This window comes from Myotis daubentonii, chromosome 12 (assembly GCF_963259705.1).
Source record: "Myotis daubentonii chromosome 12, mMyoDau2.1, whole genome shotgun sequence".
In the NCBI taxonomy this organism is placed as follows: Eukaryota; Metazoa; Chordata; class Mammalia; order Chiroptera; family Vespertilionidae; genus Myotis; species Myotis daubentonii.
Genome location: NC_081851.1, coordinates 7,343,720 through 7,370,662, shown reverse-complemented (window position 1 = coordinate 7,370,662; position 26,943 = coordinate 7,343,720). Strand labels below are relative to the sequence as shown.

Below are 26,943 nucleotides of genomic sequence, written 5' to 3'. Positions count from 1 at the left end.
AGGATACCGGTTGGCACTCAAAGGGTTAATCATCAAGTGTCTTAGTGGAGGATTTAATTTTGGTCACACTGGGGTTTACCTGCAGGATTTGTTTCCCAATTCAGCCAGGGTCTAGGTTTCAGGTCCTACTCTTGGTTACCACACCTTAGGGTCCCCAGTAGCAGGTTCAGACATATCTCGGAGGTATTGTGGGTTCCCGATCACCACCGTGAAGTGACTTTCACAGTACAGCACGTCACAGGCACTTTTTGGCTTCCTGTTGCGTATAAAAGTTATGTTCACATTGCACTGTCCTCTGTTAGTGTGCAAGAGCATTGTGTCTACAACCCCAAGTGTGTCGTGCTGGCCGGGTGTGGCTCAGGTGGCTGAGCATCTCACCAAGCACTGGGAGGTCATGGCTGGGATTTCTGGTCAGGGCACAGGCCCAGGTTGTGGGCTTGATCCCTAGGAGGGGGTGTGCAGGAGGCAGGTGATCAATTTTTCTCTCTCCCTCTCCCTTCCTCTCTCTCTAAAAAAATCAATGAAACATATTTAAAAAATTTAAAAACCAAAGTATATACCTTAATTTAAAGATACTTTATTGCTACATTGGGTGGTGAGCACACGGTGCAATATACAGATCATGGTGCATAGAAATGCGCACCTGTGTGACCTCATGAACCAGTGTCACCCAGGAAATATAATTTTAAGAATGTAAATACATAAACACTTTATTGTTAAAAATGGTAACCACCATCTGAGCCGTGAGCACAGGGGTAGGGACCGTCCGCCCCTCGGGCGCTATAGGCCTGCGGAGTCATGTGGTCTGGCCTTGCAAGGCATTGGGGTGCGTTAAATGTCTGACCAGTTCCAGCGGCTAAGGTTTCAGTCGGTAACTCTGTGTGGCCTCGATTGATGGTGTCAATATCCACATGGCCCTGGGCAGACAGGAGGTTCCCCACCCCTGCAAGGTAGCACATGGCCATCTTTTAGCTGGTGGAGGGGTCGCCCCATGCTGAGGCCGTGGCTGGCGGGCGGGGCTGCTGGAGGCGGAGCGGCTGCGGTAACGCCGGACAAGAGGGCAGCAGTGAGCTTCCCGCAGGACTGCCCCCTCCTCTCACAAGTGCCCGCCCTCCTCTCACTACTGCCCGCCCTCCTCTCACTACTGCCCGACCTCCTCTCACAAGTGCCCGCCCTCCTCTCGCTACTGCCTGCCCTCCTCTCACAGTGCCCGCCCTCCTCTCGCTACTGCCCGCCCTCCTCTCACAGTGCCCGCCCTCCTCTCGCTACTGCCCGCCCTCCTCTCACAGTGCCCGCCCTCCTCTCGCTACTGCCCGCCCTCCTCTCACAGTGCCCGCCCTCCTCTCGCTAGTGCCCGCCCTCCTCTCACAGTGCCCGCCCTCCTCTCGCTACTGCCCGCCCTCCTCTCACAGTGCCCGCCCTCCTCTCGCTAGTGCCCGCCCTCCTCTCACAGTGCCCGCCCTCCTCTCACAGTGCCCGCCCTCCTCTCGCTACTGCCCGCCCTCCTCTCGCTAGTGCCCGCCCTCCTCTCGCTACTGCCCGCCCTCCTCTCGCTAGTGCCCGCCCTCCTCTCGCTAGTGCCCGCCCTCCTCTCGCTAGTGCCCGCCCTCCTCTCGCTAGTGCCCGCCCTCCTCTTGCTACTGCCTGCCCTCCTCTCACAAGTGTTTTTTCTTGAGTAAGATGTCATACTGATTTTCACTTCAGTTATGTTGATTTTGTAATTTTCCTCTTTGGTTTTTATTCTGAGACTGAGGATCTTAGGAGACTGGGCTGATTAATTTTAAAGATCATGCCGTCCCCTCCTCTGACCAGGTGACCTGAACTTTGTTCTAAAATCTTTTCTGCATAGTTCTGTTCACCTTTGGTTGAATTGTCAGGGAATTTAAGTGGTATAACATGTGTCTGGGTCAAAAACTTAATCTTGGTGAATTCAGTGTGGTGGAATGATAAGAACCTCAGCTCGAGCTGCGATTGCCAAGGAAGAGGTGGTCTCATTTGTCTCCCTGGTCGCAGTCACACAAACTTACAAACTGGTTTTTAAAAACTGATTATTTTCATTCTAAATATATGTGCACTTACACATTTGGTGGTGGAATCTGCAGGGATATTTGCACATCTCGTTCATCACCCCGCTGGCCGGGGTGCAGTGCGGCCTCCTCTTTTGTTCACCTGCTGACGAGGAGCGAGTTCTGGAGAGGCCTGCGGGAGGAAGACCAGCCCAGAACAGTGCCGGTCCTCCGGCTTCCCCTCCTTAGCGCGCCACCAGCCCGCCTGTCCCTCTTCATGTAGTTCCTGCCGTCAGTGGAAGGAGAGAGCATGTGGGTGACAGCAGTTTAAAACAACATTTTAAGGAGTCGTTTGAAAAAAATTACTAATGTGCACCCCCGTGTGCTCAGATGACGGGGTGGGCGGCCTTGTCACGTGACTCATGCACAAACCCATGGTTGCTTTTGAAAATTACCACTGTTCTCTGGTCTCCCCTCCCCCATCTCTGGCAGCCAAGGGAGGCAACAGAGAACTGCCCAGCCTGGGACAAAGACCTTTTCTAGGAGCTTTACTTCCGCTGATTGGAGTCCAAATGCTAATTGGCGTCCGCTGCATTGAATCATTGGTGGGGCCAGCAGCTGCCGGGCTCTGGAGACATCCAGCAGGGGCCTGACCTTTCTTTCCAGAATGTCCTCTCGCCTCTCAGTTTCCCTAAACTCCAGCGCTTCTTCCTGCGTGTGTGTGTGGTTGTGGCCTCCCGGGGGGGGGGGGGGGATGAGGAGCAGGCATTTGGACTAGCCTCCCCACAGGGGTGCGTACACTTGTCTTGTCCGTCTGCCAGTTCCTCTCTCCTTTCATGTGGGGTTTGTTTAAAATTCCAGTTCTCGTCTGTTTTCTGTTGTGTCTTCTGAGGCAGGTGGTGGTGGGGGGTGTGTATTTAAATGTTGGGTTGAGACCACCAAACGTGTTCTTAACGAATGGTTACAGGAGGCGTGCACTCAGTTGGTTCATTATTACTTTATCTAAAGACAACATAAGCCTGTGTCAGTCAGTCAGGCGTCAGTCCTACCTACGGCTCCAGCTGCAGTCGCTCAGAGTCGATGGCAGGTCCTGCCTCTCAGACACTCTCTCTCCACCACGGTGGGCGCTCGTTACAGGTGACAGTGAGCACTGACCTCCCTTTTGTCTGGTAAGATGTGTGCTAGTCACTGTTCTGTAATCATAGCAGTGAGAGAGGGATGCCCCTAGGTTAGTGATGGCGAACCTATGACACTCATTTTTTTGGTTGATTTTTCCTTGTTAAATGGCATTTAAATATATAAAATAAATATCAAAAATATAAACCTTTGTTTTACTATGGTTGCAAAGATCAAAAAATTTCTATATGTGACACGGCACCAGAGTTAAGTTAGGGTTTTTCAAAATGCCGACACGCCGAGCTCAAAAGGTTCGCCATCACTGGCCTAGGTCATGGTTTCATTACATGTGTCTGCCCGCACCTTAGCTTCCGGGACGCAGGCTGCCCGGTGCCCGTGTGCACCTGTGTTTCACACCAGTGGACTGCCTGCAGAGGAGTGTAAATGGGTAAGAATTCTAACTCGGTTGGAACCCATCCCCGGAGTCCTCATGATCCTGCGGTTGCTCAGGCGCACCGCCAGGGAGCAGAGAAGCAGCGCTTGCTGTCTGTCCTGGGGGAAGCCTGCTGGCAGTGCGTCCTGGGCCCTGGAGGCCCTGGGGTACCTGCTGCTGTGGGTGGGGGTGGGGCTCAGCACTGGAGGAGAACTGAGTCTGCACAGCGCACGCAGCTGCTCAGAACTTACGAAGCGATTGCCTGCTCTTACCACAAATGAAATTCTGGTCAGCGTTTCCATTTGTCCTGCCCTGACTCAGCATTGCTCTTTTCGTTTTCCTACAGCCTTTACACCCCAGGTCCTTGTAGGTTCATTGATGAGTATAAAGAGAAAAACACACCCCCAGTTCGCTTTCTAATGACCTAGCCCCGGGTAAGGAACGTGGAGGTTGGCTTTTCCGGCCGATGTGTTTCACTGTGGCCTGTCTCTGAGGAACGCATGCCTCCCAACAGGAGCATGTTTAGGGCCGTGGTCATGTGCCGACTGCTGTTAGGAATCCTTCCTCTCAGTTAGCCTCCTTAGGGACACCTGGGCTGCTCAGGAGCCCACAGGCACGGGGCCACGTGCTGGCGCAGAGGAGAGCAGCTCCGTGCGCCCTGTGCCCATGCCGTGGTGGCAGCTCACTGTCCCCTGCGTGAGGGAGTGGCGGACAGAACCGAGGACTGCGCTGTGGATGGATTGGGCGTCTAGTTCCACTCGGGCCTGCCCCTGTGCCGCCAGCTGATGTTTTAGTATGAAGTTCCTTTGAAGAGAGTCTGTTCTGTCGCCCTAGCCAGGCTGAACACTCGTTCTGTTTAGCATTAAGGTAGCATCCTAGTTATTCAGCGTCGCATTTTTTACTGTTGCTCAACATGGCCCTGTTGAAATCACAGATGAAATGATGCGCATTTGGTGTGATTTTTCTGTGTACAGGGCTCGAAGCATGGTACAGTGTCCGCAAATCAATAAATGGGATGCATCACAAACAGAGGCAAAAATCACATAAGGATCACTGCACAGGCTGTCAGTGACTGTACTTGCCACAGGGCTTTGCTCTCATTTGCAGTCGTGACCTCGTGAGGCACATGGCAGCAGCTATGCCTATAGACCCATGGTTCTCCACCTTCCTAATGCCGTGACCCTTTAATACAGCTCGTCATGTTGTGGTGACCCCCAACCATAAAATTATTTTCGTTGCTACTTCATAACTGTAATGTTGCTACTGTTATGAATCGTCATGTAAATATCTGATATGCAGGATGGTCTTAGGCAACCCCTGTGAAAGGGTCGTTCGTCCGCCAGGTTGAGAACCACTGCTATAGAGTATCTGTAATATGCTCATGCTGGGGCAGACGGAAGCCACCATTTGAGAATTGCTTTTCTAAGATGATTCATGTTTGTTATGTGTTTGGTTTCCAGTGCAGTGGTGTACAACTGGAAGTTTCTCTTTAAAAGATGGTTTCTTTCCCTCTCTGGTCTAGCTCAGTGGCTAGAGTGTCGGCCTGCAGATTGAAGGATCTCGGATTCGATTCCAGTCAGGGCAAGTCGCCGATTCTTGACGCAAGGATAGCGAGAATGGACTGGAAACTTCTGTCACTGCCTGTGGGGAGGGAAGTAAAGTCGTGCACATTATCAGAAGCCACACATTCTGTTTTTATTTTTTCTTAAGGATGAAGAGGAAGAAATCAAACTGGAGATAAATATGCTGAAGAAATATTCTCATCACAGAAATATTGCCACATATTACGGTGCTTTCATTAAAAAGAGCCCCCCTGGACATGACGACCAGCTCTGGGTAGGCACTGTGTCCGTCTGGGGGTTTCCTCGTGGGCCGAGTGGAAGGCAGCAGGGACCTTCCAGAGGGGGAGACAGCAGAGGAAAGGGGCTGGTGTCTGGGATCTTTCTTGGTGGACATTATACTGATGTTTATTTTGATGTTTTCACTTTGCCTGTTTCAGGAATAAAATGGCATGTTTTAAAAACAATGTAATTAAAGAGCAAGGAAATTAGGATCTTGAAAATAAAAAAATAAAAACTTTAATTATGAAAATTAACCAGTTAACTGCTACGTGTCCAAAACGAAACCATCCCTGCGTCTATAGACGCTTATGGCATACAAAGGGTTAACATGGAAGCTATACTGAATGAATCTTTCTTTATTACCTGGAAGTGAGAGACAGATCACAAGAAAACAAACATATCAGTAATTTTTAAAAGTATTGTTAATAATAGTTAATTAAAAACAATAAATTCCAGGGAAATTTCTGGACTTGACACATTCAAAATTCTCTCTTCTTAAACATATATATTCAAGATGATGAAACAGATATTGTCAGAAATATGGTCATCACATTAGTTACGCCAAAGGCTCTGGATGTAGAGAGCAGTAATAGAGATCAGTCCTTTTCCTATGTTTCAAAAAAGCCATTGTAGAACATTTGCAAAATTAAGAAAATGCAAGGGAAATAGTTACTTTCATTTCAATTGCCCAAATGTCATCATAGTTAAAATTTTAGTTCAATTCGTTTGATTTTTCAGGTACTTAAAAAATATACTTACGTTCATGTTGTTCAAACATTTAGATACAGTATAGAATATAGTTTTTAAAACTATGTGTTACTTAAAAAATAGCATTTCTCTTTTGTTCTAAACCCAGTCAATGTAAAATAGTTTGAGAATCGTAATAGTCTGATTTTGGCACATGAGAAACACTGTTAGGGAATATTGTACCAGGTTTCTGATAATGGGCGTTGATTAAGAACAAAATGGTCCTCCAGTCCCACGTGCGAGGGAGGGAAAGGCCCCGTCAGCACCCGGGCTGGGGCTGGCGGGTCAGCAGCCTGTCGCCTGCTCCAAATGCGCAGTTACTGCTTGGACGGCGACATGCTCTCAGTAATTTGAATGCCTCCAAAACAGACGTGTGCCTGGATCTTCAGGAGGGCAAATGGGGGTCCGGCTCCTGGGTGTGTGGGTGCCCATGTTGTGCCTGCCCAGCGTGTGAGACGCTGTGTGTTTCCGCCCGCAGCTGGTGATGGAGTTCTGCGGGGCGGGGTCCATCACGGACCTGGTGAAGAACACCAAGGGGAACACGCTCAAGGAGGACTGGATAGCGTACATCTCCCGGGAGATCCTGAGGGTAAGGACCGGCGGCTCTGGTGCCCGGGATCTGGCACTTCCCCTTCACGGCCCTCGCCCAGGGTGTTCCTCGAGTTATAACTGCACTGATCGTTCTTGTCTTGACAGCCAAGGGCTCTGTCTCGCTAGCTGGCTTTGATCGTTTAAGCTTCATCATGGTTTGGATCTAAAGATCCAACGTATTCTGGCAAGTATCTAAGAAAGTAGATGGAAAGAGGAAACAGTTTTTTCTGTATCTCCCTGAATTCACCTCCAGGTGTTGAGAAGTCAGAGTGGAGGGGAGAGAGAGCGTCCTGCTTTTCTCTGAGAGCCCGTGTCTGAGCCTGTGGGCCAGCGGTGGTGCCGAGCACTGGCACCTGGTCGGGGGCCGGGCGCTCGCTGCTGGTCTGCTGCAGTATGCATGAGGGAAAGTTCCAGTGTCTCTGCTGCTTACAGCGCTGGAGGCTTGTCTCATGATCTTAGAGGAAGTTTCTGCACTACTATTACAGCAGCTTCTGAAGATCCCTCCTGGTGGCAGAGCCGCCCTGACCACAGCCAGGGAGCCTCTGGCCGGTCGGCGAGCTTAGCTTCCCCTGTGCTTGCCCCTGGGTTACACACATGAATGACTTGGTTTGATTTCATTTACCCCATGTTCTACTGAGTTAAACTGGAATCTAATTGTTAGGCTTCTCTCACTAATACAAAAAATTGTTACTTTATTTGTAGGTGAATTTATCCCCATTTTTATATTGAAGTTTCATAGAGGACTACAGGTTTAAAAAATGCCAAGTGGAATTCATAGAGATAGGTTTTAATTTCTTTTTATTTAGATATTTAAAAGCCCAGTGCACGGATTCGTGCTCCAGTGGGGTCCCTCAGCCTGGCCTGCGCCCTCTCGCAATCCGGGACCCCTTGAGGGATGTTGGAGAGCCAGCTTCGGCCCGATCCCCACAGGCCAGGCCGAGGGACCCCACCGGCGCACAAATCCCTCCTTCCCTCTGAGATTCATTAGGCTGTTCCATGTTTCCATGCCTATGGATTCCGATCCTGCATTGAGCGTCTGCTCCCTGGTGGCCGGTGCACGTCATAGCTACCGGCCGGTCGCTTAGGCTTTTATGTGGGAGGTCCTCGGGTTACGTCGGAGATCCGATCCTACAGCGCAGCGTCACCAAGTCGGAACCCACCTACATAAGCACCTACGGCACTCACATGGAGCACATGCACAGCAGTAATGAAGTGAAACAGTAAAAAAAGATTAAAAGAAAGATAACAATTCCTGACCTTTACTTGTGGTCAATAAATAATAAACAACATAAAGCACATATGTACATACGTTGAAATGACGGAACTTTATTTTTTATAAATGGGAGATGGCGACGTAACCACAAAACAACGTACGTTGAGTCTGACGTAACCCGAGGACCTGTGTGGATTTTGCACAGCCCTTGACAACAGGAAATTCCCTTAAGAAAACTAGTTGTGTGGATGAAGTGGGAGAACCATCTATTTATAGTCACATTCAAATCTTATTATTAAAGCATCAGGGTTCTTGTCTGAGGCTACCACGGGGAGCAGGGTGTGAGGTGGGGAAGGCGTGTGCCTGCCCGCTGAGATGGAGCGCAGGGCGCACGTGTGTGCGGTCAGCTGTAAGGAAACAGCCTGGTGGACAGGAGGGCCCTGGCTAAGGCGGTGGCTGCTGGAGTCCATCAGACCTGGCTGTGAGCCCTGCCCTGCTGCTTACCTGATGTGCCCCCTTGGCAGCGTCACTCAGCTTTCAGGACTGCCTTTCTCACCTGTGAGATACAGGTACCAAGCCTGTAAAGGGAGTGCCTTCATCAGGAGAATTAATGTCAGTGTATCGGAGTCATTTAATATGACACGTGCATACACAGCTAATGCTCATTTAATATTAGTTGTCCTTACTCTGTTAGAAGCAGACACACACATCTTTCCTACATGTAACTCCAGTGTAGGATTTCTCAAGCAGAGAACTAGGTTTCATTGTAAATGTCTGAGCCATCAAATAAATGTATTTTAAACACATTTCATCACAGGCAGTTTCATGCTTTTTTTTTTTTTTTTTGCTTTTTTTCTCAAAGAGCTTGCAAGGCCAAAGCTGGAACAATTTTTTTAAAATTGATTTCAGAGAGGAAGGGAGAAGGAGAGAGAAACATCAATGATGAGAGAGAATCATTGATTGGCTGCCTCCTGCATGCTCCTTACTAGGGATTGAGCCCACAACCCGGGCATGTGCCCTTGACCGGAATCGAACCCAGGACCCTTCAGTCCACAGGCCGATGCTTTATCCACTGAGCCAAACCAGCGAGGGCAGTTCCATGCTTTTATGTGCACAGGCATACGTTGTTTACCGGTGTGTGCACTGAGCATGTACTGCTAGCCTGGGTGTTTGAGGTTGATAGACATCATGTTGAGATGCAGAAGCGTGTTCCCCGGTGAGTGCGTGACTTGTCTTTCCTGTGACAAAAGTCTGAATGAACTTAACACACCAGCCTCTGGGATCCAGAAGCAGACACCGAAGCAGGTGTGTATTTATCGTGAAGGAATTGCTAGGAGTCGTTCTGGTAAGGAGAGGCCGTAGACGGGGAGGTGAGCCCTCTTGGGAAAGGAAGGCTGCGCCCCCGCAGAGGCGTGGGGGCCCTGGAGAACGTGCGGAGGGCGGGACCTGCTCTCGCTCCTCAGTGGGGGTTGGTTCGGACGCTGCTGCGGTGAGGTCCCTCAGAAGGTGTCTGGAGTGTGTAGGAAGCTCCTGGCGGCCCACTGGACCTCTTGAGACCAGAAGGTTTACCGACATCCCAGCACTTTGCGTTAAGTCTACACGGCAGTCACGTGCATCTAGGCCAGTGGTCGGCAAACGGCGGCCCCTTGAGTGCGGCTCTTCCACAAAATACCACGTGCGGGCGCGCATGTACAGTGCGATTGAAACTTCGTGGCCACACTCAAGGGGCCAAAGAGCCGCATGTGGCTCGCGAGCCGCAGTTTGCCGACCACTGATCTAGGTGGAAACGGGCGTTTTTACTAAGGGGCACTTAGAGCCTTTCGCAGCCAGTGCTGAAGGCCGGCCTCCGACCGCTCCTTGTTCCCTGTCCAGCAGTGAGATAGTTGCTGAGACTGCTCCCCAGCCTTGAAACCGATTCATTGTCTGGAATGTTTACTTGTGTGTATTGGGATCTGTCGTCTGTCTCTGCTAAGAAAGAATCGTTGCAGCTTGGTTTTTGATATGGGAGCAGCGAAACACACGTGCCGTCCTCCCAGGCACGCCATACAGGAAAAATGTGTTCACTGTTCAGAGCCGTCCTGGCTCGGGGTGGCACTGGTGACCAGCTGTTGGCCACGCCTCCGCAGCGTCGGTGCCCAATGGCCACCCTTGGCCGTACACAGCACAGGAGACACGCCTATGTGTGTTGCTCGTTAGGAATAAGAATACCCAGGCGACGTTTGTCTGAGGACACGGGTACTTGTGTTTGTTGCTAAGATGATGCTATAAAGGTGTAAGAAGCGGGTTTGTGCAAATTATAGAATAAATGATGAACGGGAGTAGTACCAGTAGGAGGTAGGAAAGAATTAGGGAAGCTACGTGTTCTTTGCCTCTTCCTTTGCTGCTCACAGTTGTTTCACACTGAGAGGAGGGCTTTCTTCCTAACTGGCCCTGTGGTGGCTCATGTGTTAGTGCCTCTCCCCCCGCCAGTGCCCGTGGCTAACCCTGCACCCCTCCCCCCCGACACACACACACGGCTTCACACGTGGCTGGTGGAGGCCGTGGGCAGCCCTGTGCTTGAGAAACAAGTGTTCTAGAGCAGCTGTCTCATTTACTTCACAGCCTTCAAAGTCATGATAACAATAAAACCCACAAGCAATGGAACAGGAAAGCCAAACCCTTCTCTTCAGTCCACCCCTCGGAACTAGCCCTTTCCCAGTGAGTCGGCTGCTTGTATGGGAAGGAGGTGGGCTCTCAATTTCGCTTCTCGAGCTAAAGATGGGGCAAGTAAAGGAGTGAGAGAATGGGGCATTTTATCTTTTAGACCATATTTGGAAGCAAAATGTAGTTGTGTTCTTGCTCCCCCTCAGAAGAGACTGCTCTCGGGCTTCCTTCCAGATACAAGGTCATCAAAAAGCACTATATGCCAGGAGGTTTCTCTCTCTGGGAAACACATACTCTCACACAGTGGCTCTCAACCTTCTGGCCCTTTCAATAAGTTCCTCATGTTGTGACCCAACCATAAAATTATTTCCGTTGCTACTTCATAACTGTTATGTTGCTACTGTTATGAATCGTCATGTAAATATCTGATATGCAGGATGGTCTTAGGCGACCCCTGTGAAAGGGTCATTCGACCGCCAAAGGGGTCGCGACCCACAGGTTGAGAACCGCTGAACACAAAGCTCTTTTGATGGCTGAACTATTTTGCATTTGGGATAGAGGTGGGATGATGGGCTGTGTGCTGGGGGACTCAGCTCACCTTTGCTTTCCCCTGGGATGTGTCTAGTTCAAACGTATCTCGGGGTCACCCCCTGAAAGATGGGTGCACAGTGTGGGAAAGGCACCCCCGGTGCACAAATAGCACAGACTAGCCGCGCGAGCACACAGTCATCCACAGCGTGTCTCAGGGCAGCTGGAGCGTGGTGGCGCTACCACAGGGACCTAGCCCACCGGAGCGGAGGGTGGGCCTGTGCTCTGCCTGTGGGGTGCTGTGAGCAGCGTCTCCCGGGAAGCGCCGGAGCGAATCGGATGCTCTAGCTGTGGCCCGCACACGCCCTTCTCAGGAAGGCTGTGCCTTGGTGACTGACTTACAGAGATAGCGACTAAAGTTCAGTCTGTCTTCCTACTCAGGGGCTGGCGCATCTTCACATCCATCATGTGATTCACCGGGACATCAAGGGCCAGAACGTGCTGCTGACGGAGAATGCAGAGGTGAAGCTCGGTAGGTGACGGAGGTGCAGCCGGCAGCACCCCTGCCGTGGGCATTAGCCAGCCTGCAGCCTGTGCCCGCACTGTCTGTGTCTGCGCTCTGTGACAGGTCATTGCTTAGCCTGGCTCCACCCTTCCATCGTGTCTCCCCACCACCACCCCCCACCCCCGTTCCCTGTGTAGCAGACAGACTAGAGCCTAAGTCAGATCATATCGTTTTCCTGTTCAAGATCACTAATAACTTTCTATTTTACTTTGTATAAAAGCCACATTTCCTGTCATGGCTCATAAACAGCCATGGCCCTGCTGCTGCTAGCCGCCTTCTGTGAGGACCTCACTCTTCTTCCTCGGTGACTAACTGATTTCCTTGGGACTTGCCTCAGGGCCTTCGCACAGACTGTCCCCTGGGTCGAAGCCGCAGTGTTTTCTTCATCCTCATTGGCCTTCGCTGACCCTCTGATCTGTGTCGGGTCCCGCTGCCTTGTTTCCTCCAAAATAATGATCACAATTCATAATTATTAAGCTATTGTTTACTTATAATCCTGACTCCTTTATGAGAATATAAGTTCTGGGGGTACAGCGACCAGGATTGATTTATTTGCCGGAATGTTCTTACGCAGCACCTGGCACGGTGCCTTGAATGTGGTGGGTGCTCGGTCACATGTGCGTAATGGGGGTGGAGCCCATGGTGTCTTCCTGGACATGGTTTGTGATGGTTCTCTGTTCCGGTGGCTCTCTGGGTTTCCAGTTTCCCTTGCCTGGATCTCAACTCGCTCGCACCCACTTTCATATAATAGTCCTGTCAGATTTAAACAGGTTTAACCTTGTTTTCTTCCACTAAGTCATCATGAAAACTATGCTTATAAGAATCTAGCCCACCTTTACAAAGTTGTAGGTGCAGCAGCTAGTACTAAAAAGTGAGATCTCGTCATTGCTCTTGCGTAGTGCCTGCAATGACTGGCCACCTGTGGAGGAATAGTCTGCCTAATTGGGATCCCTCCCAGCTCAGATGGAGGCACTGGCACGGCTCCCTCCCGATGACACAAGCCATGTGTTCCCTGTGCACCCGCGGGGGGGCCTGCGCATCCCTCAGTGGTCACTTGCTGACCGTCCCCTGGCCGGCGAGCCTGTCTCAGAGGAATGTGCACGCCAAGAGCTGGCCAGGTGGCTCCTCAGGCTGATCTGAAGGCAGGAGTGGAACCTGGGCCCTGGGAGTGATCTCGACTCGGAGGCGACCAGGCCTGGCAGCTTCCGGGCAGGAAGAGGGCTGCTGGCTCCCTCTGGAAAGGCTGCTCGTCGTGCGGTGACCGGAGGAGGCTGCGTGTCAGTGACGTGTTCCTGCTCAGTTTGCTCTGCAGACTCCGCCTCCGAATTCGCGTGGTCTTGTGTTTGACTTGTTAGTTGTGTTTCACATTTCCTTTTTTTCTCCTCTTCCAGTTGATTTCGGAGTGAGTGCTCAGTTGGACAGGACTGTGGGGAGGAGAAACACCTTCATAGGCACCCCCTACTGGATGGCGCCTGAGGTCATCGCCTGCGACGAGAACCCAGATGCCACCTATGACTACAGAGTAAGAGGCACCTGCTCGCTTGGCTCACTGGGTTCCTGCCGTTCCTTGAGGGACAGGCCCTGCTAATGCACCGCCCACCCTCATCCTGCCTGCTCCCTCGGGAAGGGAGCCTGGGCCCCTGTGCGGGGGTAGCACTGTCAGCACAGCGTTTCAGCGGTTCTCAACCTGTGGGTCGCGACCATCGGAAAACACATATAGCATGTCAGATATTTACATCACGATTCATAACAGTAGCAAAATTACAGTTATGAAGTAGCAACGAAAATAATTTTATGTTTGGGGGTCACCACAACATGAGGAACTGTATTAAAGGGTCACGGCATCAGGAAGGTTGAGAACCACTGGAGATGCTGCCTTCTCGTGTCTATTCTGCACCATCACCGGTCTTCTTACTAAGGAGGAACAAACTGCCTCCAGGGCAGCCTGGGCCACTGGGCGGATCCTGCGACAGAGCTCCGCCTTTTATCAGGTCACAGTGTGTCTGCATGACTGCAGTGCCTCCAGGCACGTGGCTCGGCCGTGCACGTCCTGATCCTGACGGAGAACCACATTTGACCCTCGGACTTGGGTTGAATATATTAACCCAAACAAGTTTTTAAAAAGTCCCCTGGCCTTATCTAGCAAGTGGGAGTGGTTAATGTACCTCTTTAATAACATTCAGAATTGAGTTCACATCATAACACTGTCCATTTCCACAGTATCTATATATCAAAAGGCCTATGCAACCATTACGAATGACCAGTCGACCGGTTGCTATGAACCACACTGACCACCAGGGGCCAGATGCTCAACACAGGAGCTGCCCCTTGGTGGTCAGTGCGCTCCTGCAGCCAACCTCCCACGGTCACTCCCCCCAGCTGGCTCCAATCAGTCCCAATCGCTGGCCAGGCCGAGGGACCCTGCCTGTGCATGAATTCGTGCACCGGGCCTCTAGTTTATTATAAATACCCAATTAATGAAATTTAATTTAAGCTTATGGTATAGAGGAATATGCATTTTATTTTTTTATTTTCTGAAGTTATTTCAAATAGATTATAGATTCTATGACTTTTCACTCTTTAATACATCATTCTGAACCTGCAAAATTTGCAAACATTTTCCAGTATTTTCATACATAAGTAAATTAAAAATAATTTTCAAAGACAAAACCCGTAGTTAGACCCAGCTGATCACCTGGATTAGCAAGGTTGGCTCGGAGGAGAGGTGGTTGGCTCCGCCGCACTGGGCAGGGCCTGCTGCAGAGGTGGTCCCAGGTCCAGGCGCTGCACCCTCCCTTGCTCCCTGTAGTATGGAAACCTCCATGGAACCAAGGAGAGCTGTGTGGGCCTCTCCTCAGTCCTGTGATCAAACATACGTGTTTGCACTTGAAGTAATTACAGTAAAACCATGGAACTGAACAACTTTAGTGATTCCCATGTTATGAGAGCATATAAACAAAAGAATGCTAATGACAGCAATCCTTCATTAATTACTGTAAAAGCCTTATTTGGATTTTGAGAAATTGGCTGATGAATCTTTATTCATTCATCGTCCATTGTTTATGGAGTGCCTACCACATGCCAGTCACAATTCCAGGGACACAGAGGTGAATGAAACAGATGAAAATGCTTGTCCTCGTGGAGAACAAAGTTAAAATTCAGCTTCTAACACTAAGAAAAGATTCCATGCACAGAAAGCCCTTGACCTTAGTGCTCCCTCCTCAGGAGTAGGCAGGGCGGGAGGGGCCTAGTGGGGTGACTCTCGCAGTGGCCAGTGTTTCCTCCGCAGGGCTCGGGCCTCACACCAAGGGCCCTCCGGCCGTTCACTGTTCAGCACCCTCATGACGTTTGAGAGGTAAACGTAAAAGGAAGCATATATTAGGGCCAGGGATCTAAACGATCTAATGCTCATAGAGAAATGAAACACTGGACAGAAGAGCAGGCCGCGGGCCGGGGGGGTGCTTGCCCAGGCACCACCTCCACTCCCTCATAGACACGAGTGATTCTAATGAACAAATCACTTTCATCTTTATCTTACTCATTTGAACGGTATGCTCACAATTGTGTGTGTGCTTTTAACTTCCTGAGCGTTTTCCCGTTTATACACCAGAGGATGCATTTGTCCCATTTGTGTGTGTAAACAGCCGTGTTAGCTGGGGGCCTCGTGTCTGCTCTGCTGCCCATGACGTGCTGTTCTGTTTTGCAGAGCGACCTTTGGTCCTGTGGCATCACCGCCATCGAGATGGCAGAAGGTGCTCCCCGTAAGTAGCGTTCTCTGTAGCCCAGTTGTTAACCCGTAACGTACGCCTCGCTCTGAGTCTCACAAAGAGCAGCTTCGTGGATAGAGCCATTCCTGGTGGGGCCCTCGATGAAGGACCCTGAGCACAGTGAGGCTTTAGGTTGAGAGGGGCCAGCGGGACCCACTATTCCTTTTGGAGATGTGGGTGAGCTCCGTAGGCTCCTCTGTCCTTTACTGAAGGTGAGCTCAGATATGGGCCTGAGACTCCGGTGAGTGGCCTCAGGTGACAGGCAGTGATTTTTCTGTATTCAGTGAAACTCGTCCTAACACAGGGAGCTTAAGTATTGTGTGTGAGTTGACTTTACAACTAGAGGCAAGACTTTTTATCTGTAGAGTAGCATTTTGTATTGCCTATGAACTCCTGCTTTGGATTAAATCAGTGACAATTTCATTTAACTGATTTTTGATCAGGGATGTGGTAGAATTGCAGAGAATAGGAAAAAATAGCATTTTCTGCTGGTTCCCCTAATAAAAAAGTATACACAAAGAACGTATAACTGTCTGGTAACTGGTTGTTGCTGAGTAAATTTTTGTTGAATGAATGAAAAAATTGCCAACAACTAAGGATTAGTTTGCAGCACAGAAATGGGTATCTGTTGTGAACACCACGTGTCCCTCATGTTTCCTCCTGAGTGACTGGCATTGCCTGGCCTGCCTCAGCTCCTTTCTCAGTGGGGATGGGGTTGTCTGTTTTTGGCCCCCTTTCCCAGCTGCCTTGTAAGAGTCTCATGAAGGTAAATAGCACACGAAAGTGCCCACGGCCGTTGTGCGTGGAATTGTGCACCTAACGTGCCTTCATTGGGCGAGTGGTAGGAGTGCAAACAGTGACTTCACAGATGGAAACAATTCCCTAACAGGCGTGCGGGTCATGGAGCACCAGCGTGTCCCTGAGCGGGCGGCCTCTCTGGAGGGCTGGCCTGGGAGCCTTCACGAGCAGCGTCTGATACTCCCACGGCAATCCAAAGAATTAAACTTATTTCCATTGTCAGCTTGTAGATGATTTAGGAACTTAAGCTATTGAGTCTTTGAACACTTTGAATCAATATTTATCGTTGATTCATGAAAACTTTTCAGTGTCTTTTTGAAATTGTATGTTCTTCTTGTGCTGGTCCTCCTTATATTTTGCTATGTTTAAATGGGGAATTCAGGGTTTGCCCGAGGGCTCATAGCTACAAGTGCGGCCTGCTTGACACAAGAAAGCATATCAGAGGACGTGCCCGAGCGTCTGGTGTTTGAGTGAGCCCTAGGGATCAAGGACGAGTAACAGAAGTGCCATACTGACAGACCGTCTCCTCTCCCCAGCTCTCTGTGACATGCATCCAATGAGAGCACTGTTTCTCATTCCCAGAAACCCTCCTCCCCGGCTGAAGTCCAAAAAATGGTAAGCTACAAACGGTTTTGTTGTTGTTGTTCTTTTCTTTTAAGAAAAATTGTTCCTTTTTAGTTTTACTCCAAGGCAAAGTTCTGGCCATTCTAATCCCCAGAGAGCCAGCGCCAGTGCCCCAGACACCAGTTACACGGATCTTTTTGTTCTGTTTATTTTCCTCGATAGATTCTCTTTGTGTTACGACATAGTGACAAGTGGCCATATGAAACACTGTAACATGGTTAAGAAAAACGTCCCATTTTAATATTTCAACACACTTCTAAGTTTGATATATTTCTGAACATTTTTGCAGTAAAAAGCAAAGCTGAATGGACTTACAGTTCCTCAGGTGAAATGGGATGTTAGCATTAACGGTGCCATTTACTGTTATCGTTGCAAAACATGGACGTCAGGCGTCTTTCTTCATCCCAGAGCTCTGCTGCCTGTCTCTCCCTGCAGCTCATTTATTTGCTGAAGAAACTGTGTATTCTTGGAGAGCGGCATGCCCTTTCTGAGAGCTGTGCGCCCGGGAGTGGGCTGCTGGTGTGGTGCCACGTTAATGTCGCCAGGGAGTGCACGCTTGTCTGAGCACGTTGCCCGCCCGCTCCCGCCTGAAGTGTGAGCCCTCTCGCTCAGTCCCCTCTGCGCTGTCCATCCCACTGTGCTCGGCTAATTGGTTTGTTCCTTTCTGGAACTATTTCCCAATTAGTGTTGTCCTCTTAGGTTCTTGACTCTAATTCTGAAATACGCAGAAGACCTCAGGGTTAAGTCTTTTATTCTGGATTTGGTCTTTCGCTGTTCCTGTCTGCTCTTTTCTTCTTGGTTGCTCATCTGATGTTCTGTGGCTTCCGTTTCCTGTCTGGCTGTGTCCACACACACGTGTTTTCACTCCTGTTTCTTTCCTGCCCCTCACTGTCCCTTCCCCCAGCACATTTCACCACCCCTGCCCCACCTTTTGTTTGCAGGCAGTATTTTTCTATTCTTTATATACTGTCTTGAACCACATTCAACTCCAGAAAACCGGGGCGCTAGTTTGTAGAAAGGTGTTTAAGGCCGTATACTTGTGAAGACTCTAGCCCCAATGGTCCCCTGTACTCAGATGTGAAAACAGACCTCCGTGGGTGGCCAGCTGAGGGGGACCAGTGCCTCTCGTGGAGGTCAGGGAGGAAGGGGCCGGCTCACACATCTGGCTTGTGCTGCGCGAGGCGCGGTCACTTCGCCCTTTCCTTTTCTCTGTCAGATTTTATTCAGGAGAGCGTAGCTCCGTCTGCAGGGGGCCTCACAGTTCACAGGGCTTGTCATTCCTCAGTTTGGGGTCAACCACGACTATGTGCATAACACAGAGATGCAAAGGGACAGATGTGGATGTTGACAAATTCTCCCTGAGAGTTCTTGCCGCAACGTCCCCCGAAACTTGATTAGGTGCCTGTTCAGCCACTGCTCCAATTTCCCCACATTTTCCAAAGCAACAAGATGGCGACAGACAGAAGGCTCCTTCCTTCAGGGTTGCTGTCTTTCCACCACGTGTAAGTTCTTCTGTGTGGGGAGAGGTGGCTCCCAAAAGGTGATCACGAACTCTGCCAGCAGAATGTACTAGTCGATTTTAAAGGATTGACTATAGACCATCGATTCCCACATGTTTATACGTAGACATGGTATGACTTTGGAATCTTTGGCCTCTTTTAGCTGAGGGCTCCAACCTCAGAATCCCTGGTTCGTTAGGTCTGAGGAGTGACCCGGTTTGTGTATTTTAATGAAGCCCCCAGGTGACCTGTGGGCGTGGGGTTTTCGAGTCACGGTGTCAGGGCGCTCCTCCCCAGCGGCTAGGACCCTCCCTGCTCCTCGCGCCCCACAGGATGAAGCTGCTGCTCATCCCTCTCTGAGCGGACCCCAGCCTATTTTTCTGTTCTTTTCCATGTTTCATACCAGCACTAGGAAAGGATTCATCATTCGTCACGGTGCCCTACCTGGGTTCACGCCATTCCCTTCTCTCTGGAATGATGGCTTTTCTCACGTATCTTGGATGCCAGAGGTCCTGCTCTATGCTGTCCGACCCACTGCGCACCCACCCCTCTTCCCTGTGATGACACGTGCATACACACCTCCACTGTATTTCCTGTGCGCACTTCTCATAGAGCCGAGCAAAAGCAAGTGTCAGTTGTCGATCCATAAATATTTGTTGAATTGAAAAAAAAAACTAGTAAGTTTGAATGGAAATATGGGACAATAGAAGTGATTCTTAAAAGCAGTGAAGTCATGGGAAAGAATTGAACTAGTTTTCTAATTTACATTTTTTAAACTGAATAACTCATTCATTCAACAAAAATTTATTGTGTACCTATTGTGGCCTGCCGTCCTCGGTGCTGGGCATGCTGACAGATGGAGACTCGGAGCCCGTGTCAGCGCCGTGCCTTTCCCCCGGCGGGGAGCAGGGCCATGGCGCAGTTCCTTCAGTGCACGTGCCCCGAAGAAGGGCTCCCTGCTGGGCACGTGGGGGGCTGCAGGGGAGGCTGACCCAGGAGGTGATGCCGGGCCAAGTCTCAGAAGGTGTGAAGGCCGAGGGTCTGGGCCATGACTCAGGCTGGGGGTCAGCATGAGCTAGGCCTCTCTCAGCAAAAACCCAAGTGGCTGGTCTGAGAAATGTTGGTGACAGAGTTCCTCACCCCTTCAAACCATTGTTTCCAAAGCTGTACATTAGCATAAAGAGCGAATGACGATCCGTTGGAGACTGGGATTGGAATGTCACGTTAACACAGCGGTTCTCAACCTGTGAGTCTCGACCCCTTTGGCGGTCAAACGACCCTTTCACAGGGGTCGCCTAAGACCATCCTGCGTATCAGATACTTACATGACGATTCATCACAGTAGCAATATACAGTTATGAAGTAGCAACGAAAATAATTTTATGGTTGGGTCACAACATGAGGAACTTATTTAAAGGGCCAGAAGGTTGAGAACCACTGCGTTAACAGGTTCAAGGGCCCCAGCCTCTGGTCACTTACTCGGCTCCTTCTCTTTTGTTTCTGTATTGTCCTTGTCTTCCAGGTTCCAGACATCCATCCTCCACCTACCTTCGTTTTAGCAAACACCACCCCCCGCCCCCCCCCCCCCCCACACACACACAACTAAGTGGTTAATAATGAGCAACATGAGCTTCAAACCCAGTTACTTTAGATCAGCTCTGCATGAGGAGGTCTGTGCTTATTGCCAGTGGTCTGGTCCAGCCCCTGGATGGTGGGCGGCTGCTCCTGGCCCCGGCCCTGAGCCCGTGTGTCCCCCCACACCATGCCTGTGCGCTCCCGGGGCGCCGTGCTGTCCTGGGGCTCGTCTCTGCTTTCAGCTGATACGTCACTGATCTTGAGGAGTTTTGCTCTTTGTGACAGACATTTGGTGATCTTTTTTACTTTCTCTTACAGGTCAAAGAAATTTTTTAGTTTCATAGAAGGGTGCCTGGTGAAGAACTACATGCAGCGGCCCTCCACAGAGCAGCTCTTGAAACATCCTTTCATAAGGGACCAGCCCAATGAGAGGCAAGTTAGAATCCAGCTGAAGGACCACATAGACCGGACCAGGAAGAAGAGAGGAGAGAAAGGTATTAGACCTGTTTTTATTTCATCTTAAACATATATATTTTGCCAACTAGATAGGTTGCTCCTGCCCGCTGGGCTCTGCCCGCAGGCCCACGGCGGGCCAGGTCCAGCAGCTGCGGTGGGCCCAGGGCCCAGGGCCTCGCCATGCCGGCGTTCGGCTCGCCCAGCCTCCGAGAGGCAGTGCCGTGTGTGTGTGTGTGTGTGTGTGTGTGTGTGTGTGTGTGTGTGTCCGGGTGACCTTGTGGATGTGTATGCAGACGGACCTGCAGCTGCATGTGACATAGGCGGAACCCATTTCAGTTCTCAGTCTGCATTTTTCTTACCAGGAAACTGGTTTTAAATGTATGTCTCTGGAAAAAAGTTAGAAATGTATTTTTTGTGAAGAGACTTTGTTTATAAATCTCTTCAACCTTCCTGGTTTGGATTGCTCCATCGAGGGAAATTGCTCGCTGAAAGCCAGGTACTGACATTCAGGTCAGGGCCCAACCAAATAGACTGTTGCTTTTGGGGAAGTGGCATAGAACCTGTGGAAGTGAAAATAAGTTATTCGTGTTGAAACTTAGTCTGGTCTGAGGAGAGTCAGTTTTGTCTCCCTCTGCTGTATCGTTTCATCAGTTTCTCCATGATTGCACCTTTGTAACTGTGGGAACATTGATTCTGTTTTTTCTGCCATTAGCATCTACTTCCTGCTTCCCTTCCTGCCCCCGGCAGACTGCTGCACTTTAGGGGGATCCCGAGCACTAACAATAAACATTTTATTATGTACATATACATGTGCACACACACACACACACACACCTTAAATCTTTATTGTGGGAAGTATCACACATGTCCCCTTTCTCCCCACATTCACCCCTGCCCCTGCCTTAGTTTGGGCAGTGAAATCTCCTTCTTTTGAAATTCAGCATCAGCGTGGATTTTCTGAATTTGCTGACACTCTTGGGCCATTTTTCTTGTGTGTCCAGGGCTCTGGGCCTGTCCTGGCCCTGCTCCCTCGGCGGACATCCTGTGGGGGTGTCTTGGATGCACAGATCTGCTCTCGCGGGGGGAGTACGGCCAGGGAGCAGCCCTCCCTGTGGAAGGTGCGGTCACGCGCCTCTTCCCCCACGCTCTGTACACATCGCTGTTTCACCAAGAACATGTTGTTCACACGCTCCTGGAGGCTTGCCTGTGTGTGCACGTGTCATGATTTGTGAACAGTCCCGTTTGTCTTTTCTGAACAGATGAAACGGAATACGAGTACAGCGGCAGTGAGGAGGAAGAGGAGGAGGTGCCCGAGCAGGAAGGAGAGCCGAGGTACGCCAGCCGCTGGTCCACAGAGCGACGCGGGCTCTCAGAGGACGCCCTTCTCCATTGCGGGCAGGGTCTCACCTGACTCTGGAAGGGCCTTAGTAGCCTCCATTCTTCTCTATTTTTTGAAACATTTCTATAAGCATGTCCCCCTCTAGCTCTTTCCCACTGATCCTTTACCAAGATTGCATTGCTCCTCCCCACACCCTGCCCCAGTCCTTAGGGAATGTGTGGGCTATGTGAGGTCCTGAGGAAGGGAGCCTGCCGCTGGCACCCAGGCAAGATGTCCTGCACGCACACAGTCTGCTAGGCCGGGAGGGCCGCCATGGAGAAACTGCACTTTTACCCAGAATGTTGTTTTGTTTTGCTCCCACAAGTGAGGTGAGCAGCATTCCGTTTCCTTTATTAGGTGTACTCTGTCCTGACCCACTTCGTAGCCCATGGTCCTCTCTGCCTCCCAATGTACAGGGAAGCAGAAGGATGAAGAGTTGGTTGTATGGACCTCGAGGAAACTAATTAGTCAAAGGATAGAGGAGTTTAAAATTGTAGTACTGGTCTTGCCTGGCTCATGCTGTAGCTACACATACTAACTAACCAACAGAACACAGGCGGGTAGGAGGGTGAAGGGCCTGTGGGCACCCGTGTGTACAGCTGGCAGCTTCACGTGAGCATAGCAGAAAATAAGAGAATTTGTTGAAAAAACTTCGTCATGTCCTTTTCTTCATGCAGAGACTTGAATCCATTTGAGACTAAAACTTTTAGAGTAATTTGAATTGATGCCATGAGCAATGCAGTTGCTTTGGGGTAGGAGCAGCATCTAATGAAAGAGGCTGTGGAAGCAGATTCCTTTGCCATGCTACTCCAGTGTTCGGGAGTGGAGGGTGGAAGACCAGCTAGGAGGGGTGCTGCTCGGTCAGTGCTTAACGTCTGGAACTCCCTGGGGCTCCGCAGCTGACCCTGGACCCACGGGGGGTGCGAGGGAACACCCGGTGAGACTCGTGTGCAGATGATGCAAATGAAGGTGCTGAAGGTTACGTGGTATTTCTTGCCCAGCAGACCAGAGCATGACGTGACTGTCACTGATGGGAAGTAAGGTGGTCAGACAGGGATGCTCCCAGCTTTCAATTTTAGAGTTGAGTTATGTGAGAGTCCTAAGGGAGATGTACCCAGGCCAGAGTTTTAAGATGTTTATGAGATGCATGAAAGCAGGTAAGTACTACTGAGCTGTACGTGTGGTTACTGCCGTGGACCTGTTGGCAGGCGGGTTCGGGCGACGGGAGCTGGAGCCGCTCCTCAGAGGCAGCGGCCACCTGAGCGCCCCTTCCTCCCGCAGCTCCATTGTGAACGTGCCTGGGGAGTCCACTCTGCGTCGCGATTTCCTGCGGCTGCAGCAGGAGAACAAGGAGCGCTCCGAGGCTCTTCGGAGACAGCAGCTGCTTCAGGAGCAGCAGCTGCGGGAGCAGGAGGAGTATAAAAGGCAGCTGCTGGCCGAGAGGCAGAAACGGATTGAGCAGCAGAAGGAACAGCGGCGGCGGCTGGAAGAGGTAGAGAAAGGACATGTCCAAGTTGGTTTCTCTTTCTTTCTTCACGTTGGTCGCTAGACACTCACAGGGCATTGTCTGCAGCTCCCGAGGCTGCAGCCTGGCCAGGAGCCGGCCCTGCTGCCGCTCACACGGGGCTGGCCGGGCGTGCGACGGCTCGCACTGCCTGAGAAGCCGCTCCCTGGGGTTCGGCTCTCGCTCCACCTGATTTCTTCTCGCTCTTGGCCTCTGGGTTCAAGTTTGCATGTACATATTTTTTCTGAAACCTCTGAGTTTTTCATATGAAAGCTTTTCTGCAAATGCCTTAGCTTCAGGGACATTGAAGGTAAGGAATGAAGGAGAGAGTCCTGCTGTGTGCCGTGCAGGCGCTGTTCTGTAACCTGGCTGCACGCGTGCGCTTGGCGTGTCCTGTGCTGGGAATACATTTTGTACCACCTGCTCATTTACCTCAGGGACACTGGGAACGCTGGTAATGTGGTTACAGCTATTTCATTTTTAATTCACAGAAACATTGTTTTCCTATATTTCACTTGGGGTTCAAAAGTGGGTTTTGATTTTCTTTTCCTAACTGGTTTTATTTTATATTTCACAGCTCCAGGTTTCTCATTCATAATATTTCTGTCCACTTCATTTACATACTTACTGTTTTACCTCTATCTTTCACTCCAGAAAAAGAATGCAAAACATATATAGATATAATATCAATACTGGGCTTTGCTCTATAAATACAATAACAACACATGCTGTTACCCAAATTACTTCAGAATACATTTTGTAGGGGAAGACTTTGTTTCATTTTCTGTGTTTTTAATCTGCATTCTGCAGACTTTAAATTCACCCCAGCCTTAGAAAACCCGTGCCTGTCTGCCCGAGAGACTGGGCAGTCCACCCAGAGTGTGTGGAAGAGAGCCTCAGACAGCTCCCTCTGCAGGAGGGACTCTGCCCGAGAGACTGGGCAGTCCACCCAGAGTGTGCGGAAGAGAGCCTCAGACAGCTCCCTCTGTAGGAGGGACTCTGTCCGCGGGCGCTCTGGGCGCTGTCTGTTGGAGAGACTGGGCAGTTCACCCAGAGTGTGTGGAAGAGAGCCTCAGACAGCTCCCTCTGTAGGAGGGACTCTGTCCGCGGGCGCTCTGGGCGCTGTCTGCCCGAGAGACTGGGCAGTCCACCCAGAGTGCGTGGAAGAGAGCCTCAGACAGCTCCCTCTGTAGGAGGGACTCTGTTCGCGGGCGCTCTGGGCGGTGTGTTGCTCTCCGGGGTGTCTGTAAAGCTGCCCTCGATGCTCTTTGAAAGGATGCAGTGGATCCGAGGCTGCGAGGCGCGTGTTGAGCACAGGACTGGGGGGATGCTTGGGCTCTGAGGCTCTTTCTGGTTGTTGACCTGGAACCTGCAGCTGCTCGCTGTCCTTTCTGACCGCGGGCTGTCCTTCCCTTTAGCACAAGAAACAGGTGGGTTGGGTGGTTTATAACTTAAGTGCGAAGGCAGCTCAGCCAGAGCTGGTTTCTGGCACAGGCCCGGGAGCTGCGGCCGGCCGAGCGGTGCTGGGTCCCGCTTCCTGCAGCCTCCGCAAGGAGCAGGGCCTGCGCAGTGACTTCTGCTCAAGGAGAACTTGGCGCTCACTGCTAAGGTCATGGCGCCTGTAGTGTTGGCTCCGCAGTAAACGTTCACACTCAGAGTCGGGAAAGAGGGAACTGCGTAGGGACAGGGGCGAGTGTGGGCTCCTGGCGCGGGCTCTTGTGTCGGCCTGGGGAGTGAAGCCATTGGGAATGTTTGAGCCACAGTGGTTTGTCGCCCTGAATTGGCATTCAAGGTTCAATCAGAACTGTTTGCGGACTAGGGATGTCTTTTGTTGTTAACAGACAAAGTAGATAAAGGTGATCGGCTCACTCATAAGACAAGTGACAATTAAAACTGAAGGGAATAACTTTCTACCTGTGAGTGCCGGAGAGTGAAAAGGCCCCAAAGCTGAGATTATGGGAGCAGGGCAGCTGTCCTTTCTTTGAAATGGCCACAAGGTCAGGCCCATGATGGGGGTGGGGGTGAGGGCTTCTGCCAGCCCCCCTGTTCCTGACCCCCTGCAGGTGAGCATTCCTGCTCTGCCCACACACACTCCCTCCCGCTCCGGGGCTCGGGAAAGTGCTGCTGCCGCCCTCTTCCCCTCCGAGGTCCCGGCTCCTCTCCCTGGCGCCTTTGTGAACTGAGGATCTGAGAAGTCCTTAAAGATCCGTTCCCGTCTTTCAGTGTTGCTGAAAGTGTGATTTTTGTTTATGTTTTCCATTTTCTCTGTTGCTTTTGGCTGTCCCAGGAGGATGGGAGCTGAGGGCATGAGCACATGAGTGTGGGTTTCCCCATGGTTCCCACTGGTGCCTCCGCGCCCGGCCGGCTCCCTCCTGGCACAGGGCTGCTCAGCTCACTGCGTGTGTCAGGGTCAAAGCCGTGGGCTGCAGATCTCCTCTGCACAATTTCCCTGCCACACCTTACCTCTCACAGCGACGTGCATCCTCCCAGCCTGGGCTCAGGCAGAACTTGGTGTCTAGCTTTTTTCCCCATAAAAATGGTTCGTAGGCTAGATTTTTCTCCCGTTCTATTCTCACTTGTTTTTAGAGCAAAAATGAAGACTATTTCATAGGATTGTCATTTTACCCTAATGGTTTGTGGTCTTGTTTTTATTGATTTGATACCTAAATTCTTCCTCCTTATTCCCATGACATCCGGGTATTTGATAAGTATGTTTTCTCTTTTGTTTTTAATGTTCTTTTTTAATTATTATTATTGATTTTTTTACAGAGAGGGAGGAAGGGAGCAATAGAAACATTGATCAGCTGCCTCCTGCATGCCCCCCACTTGGGATAGAGCCTGCAACCCAGGCATGTGCCCTGACCGGGAATTGAACCATGACCTCTTGTGCACAGAGCAATGCTCAACCACCGAGCCACATGAACCGGGCTATTTTCTCATTCTTTGTCTAAGTTTAATACAGAATTTTAGACAGAAGTTTGTCTTTAAGAAAAGCCTGTCGGTAGTCCAGGTCAAAGTCACTGCCTTAATCGGTGTACTTGGATAGGGCGCCTGTCTCCTAGTCTCTCCTTCTTCATTCTGACCTCCGGCGAGCTGTGCGTCACTAGTGAAAGCAAGACAGTGTGTCTGGTTTGCTGTGCTGCCTCTTTCCTTCTAGAAAGGAGCCCACGGTGCCGTGCCACAGGGCCACATGCTGCTCCTTACTGAGTATAAATGACCGAGTCAAAATCACACTTTTCCTCTGATGTAAGAACTTATCCTTTTCTTAAAAAATAAACCAGAAATGTGGGAAAAGCTCAATTCCCTGTCTTCCAGCCCTGCCCTGTCCCGGCGTGTGCTCCTAGACCTCAGGGGTCGCTGTTGCATCCGGTCAGGACCACGCTGAGCAGCGCAGCCTTTCCCGGCTGCGTGCCCCCTTTCTGTTCTGTCTTTCCCTCCCTTCGTCCCCACCTCCCTTCCTTTCTTCTCTCTCTCCTAACCTGAAGATATTTTCCCTGTTGATTTTTAGAGTGAAAGGGAGGGAGGGGGAAAGAGAAGAAACATGGATGTGAGAGCCATTGGTTGCCTCCCGCACAAATCCCATCAGGGCAGGGAACCTACAACACGCCCTTGACCAGGAATCAAACCCTCGACCATTCGGTGAGCGAGCCGAAGCTCTA

At 50.7% G+C, this 26,943-nt stretch overlaps 1 protein-coding gene across 50 annotated transcripts in view; it reads left to right on the top strand.

Moving 5' to 3' along the window:
- MAP4K4 (mitogen-activated protein kinase kinase kinase kinase 4) overlaps positions 1–26,943 on the top strand; it is a 198,409-nt gene that overhangs the window by 124,153 nt on the left and 47,313 nt on the right. For all 50 annotated transcript variants that reach the window (XM_059658876.1, XM_059658888.1, XM_059658877.1 and 47 more), the window contains 9 exons: positions 5,266–5,391; positions 6,622–6,732; positions 11,560–11,650; positions 13,075–13,205; positions 15,390–15,444; positions 16,785–16,863; positions 20,265–20,440; positions 21,662–21,734; positions 23,062–23,272. In XM_059658876.1, coding sequence (XP_059514859.1) covers positions 5,266–5,391; positions 6,622–6,732; positions 11,560–11,650; positions 13,075–13,205; positions 15,390–15,444; positions 16,785–16,863; positions 20,265–20,440; positions 21,662–21,734; positions 23,062–23,272 — 1,053 coding nt within the window. The remainder of the gene's footprint in view (positions 1–5,265; positions 5,392–6,621; positions 6,733–11,559; positions 11,651–13,074; positions 13,206–15,389; positions 15,445–16,784; positions 16,864–20,264; positions 20,441–21,661; positions 21,735–23,061; positions 23,273–26,943) is intronic.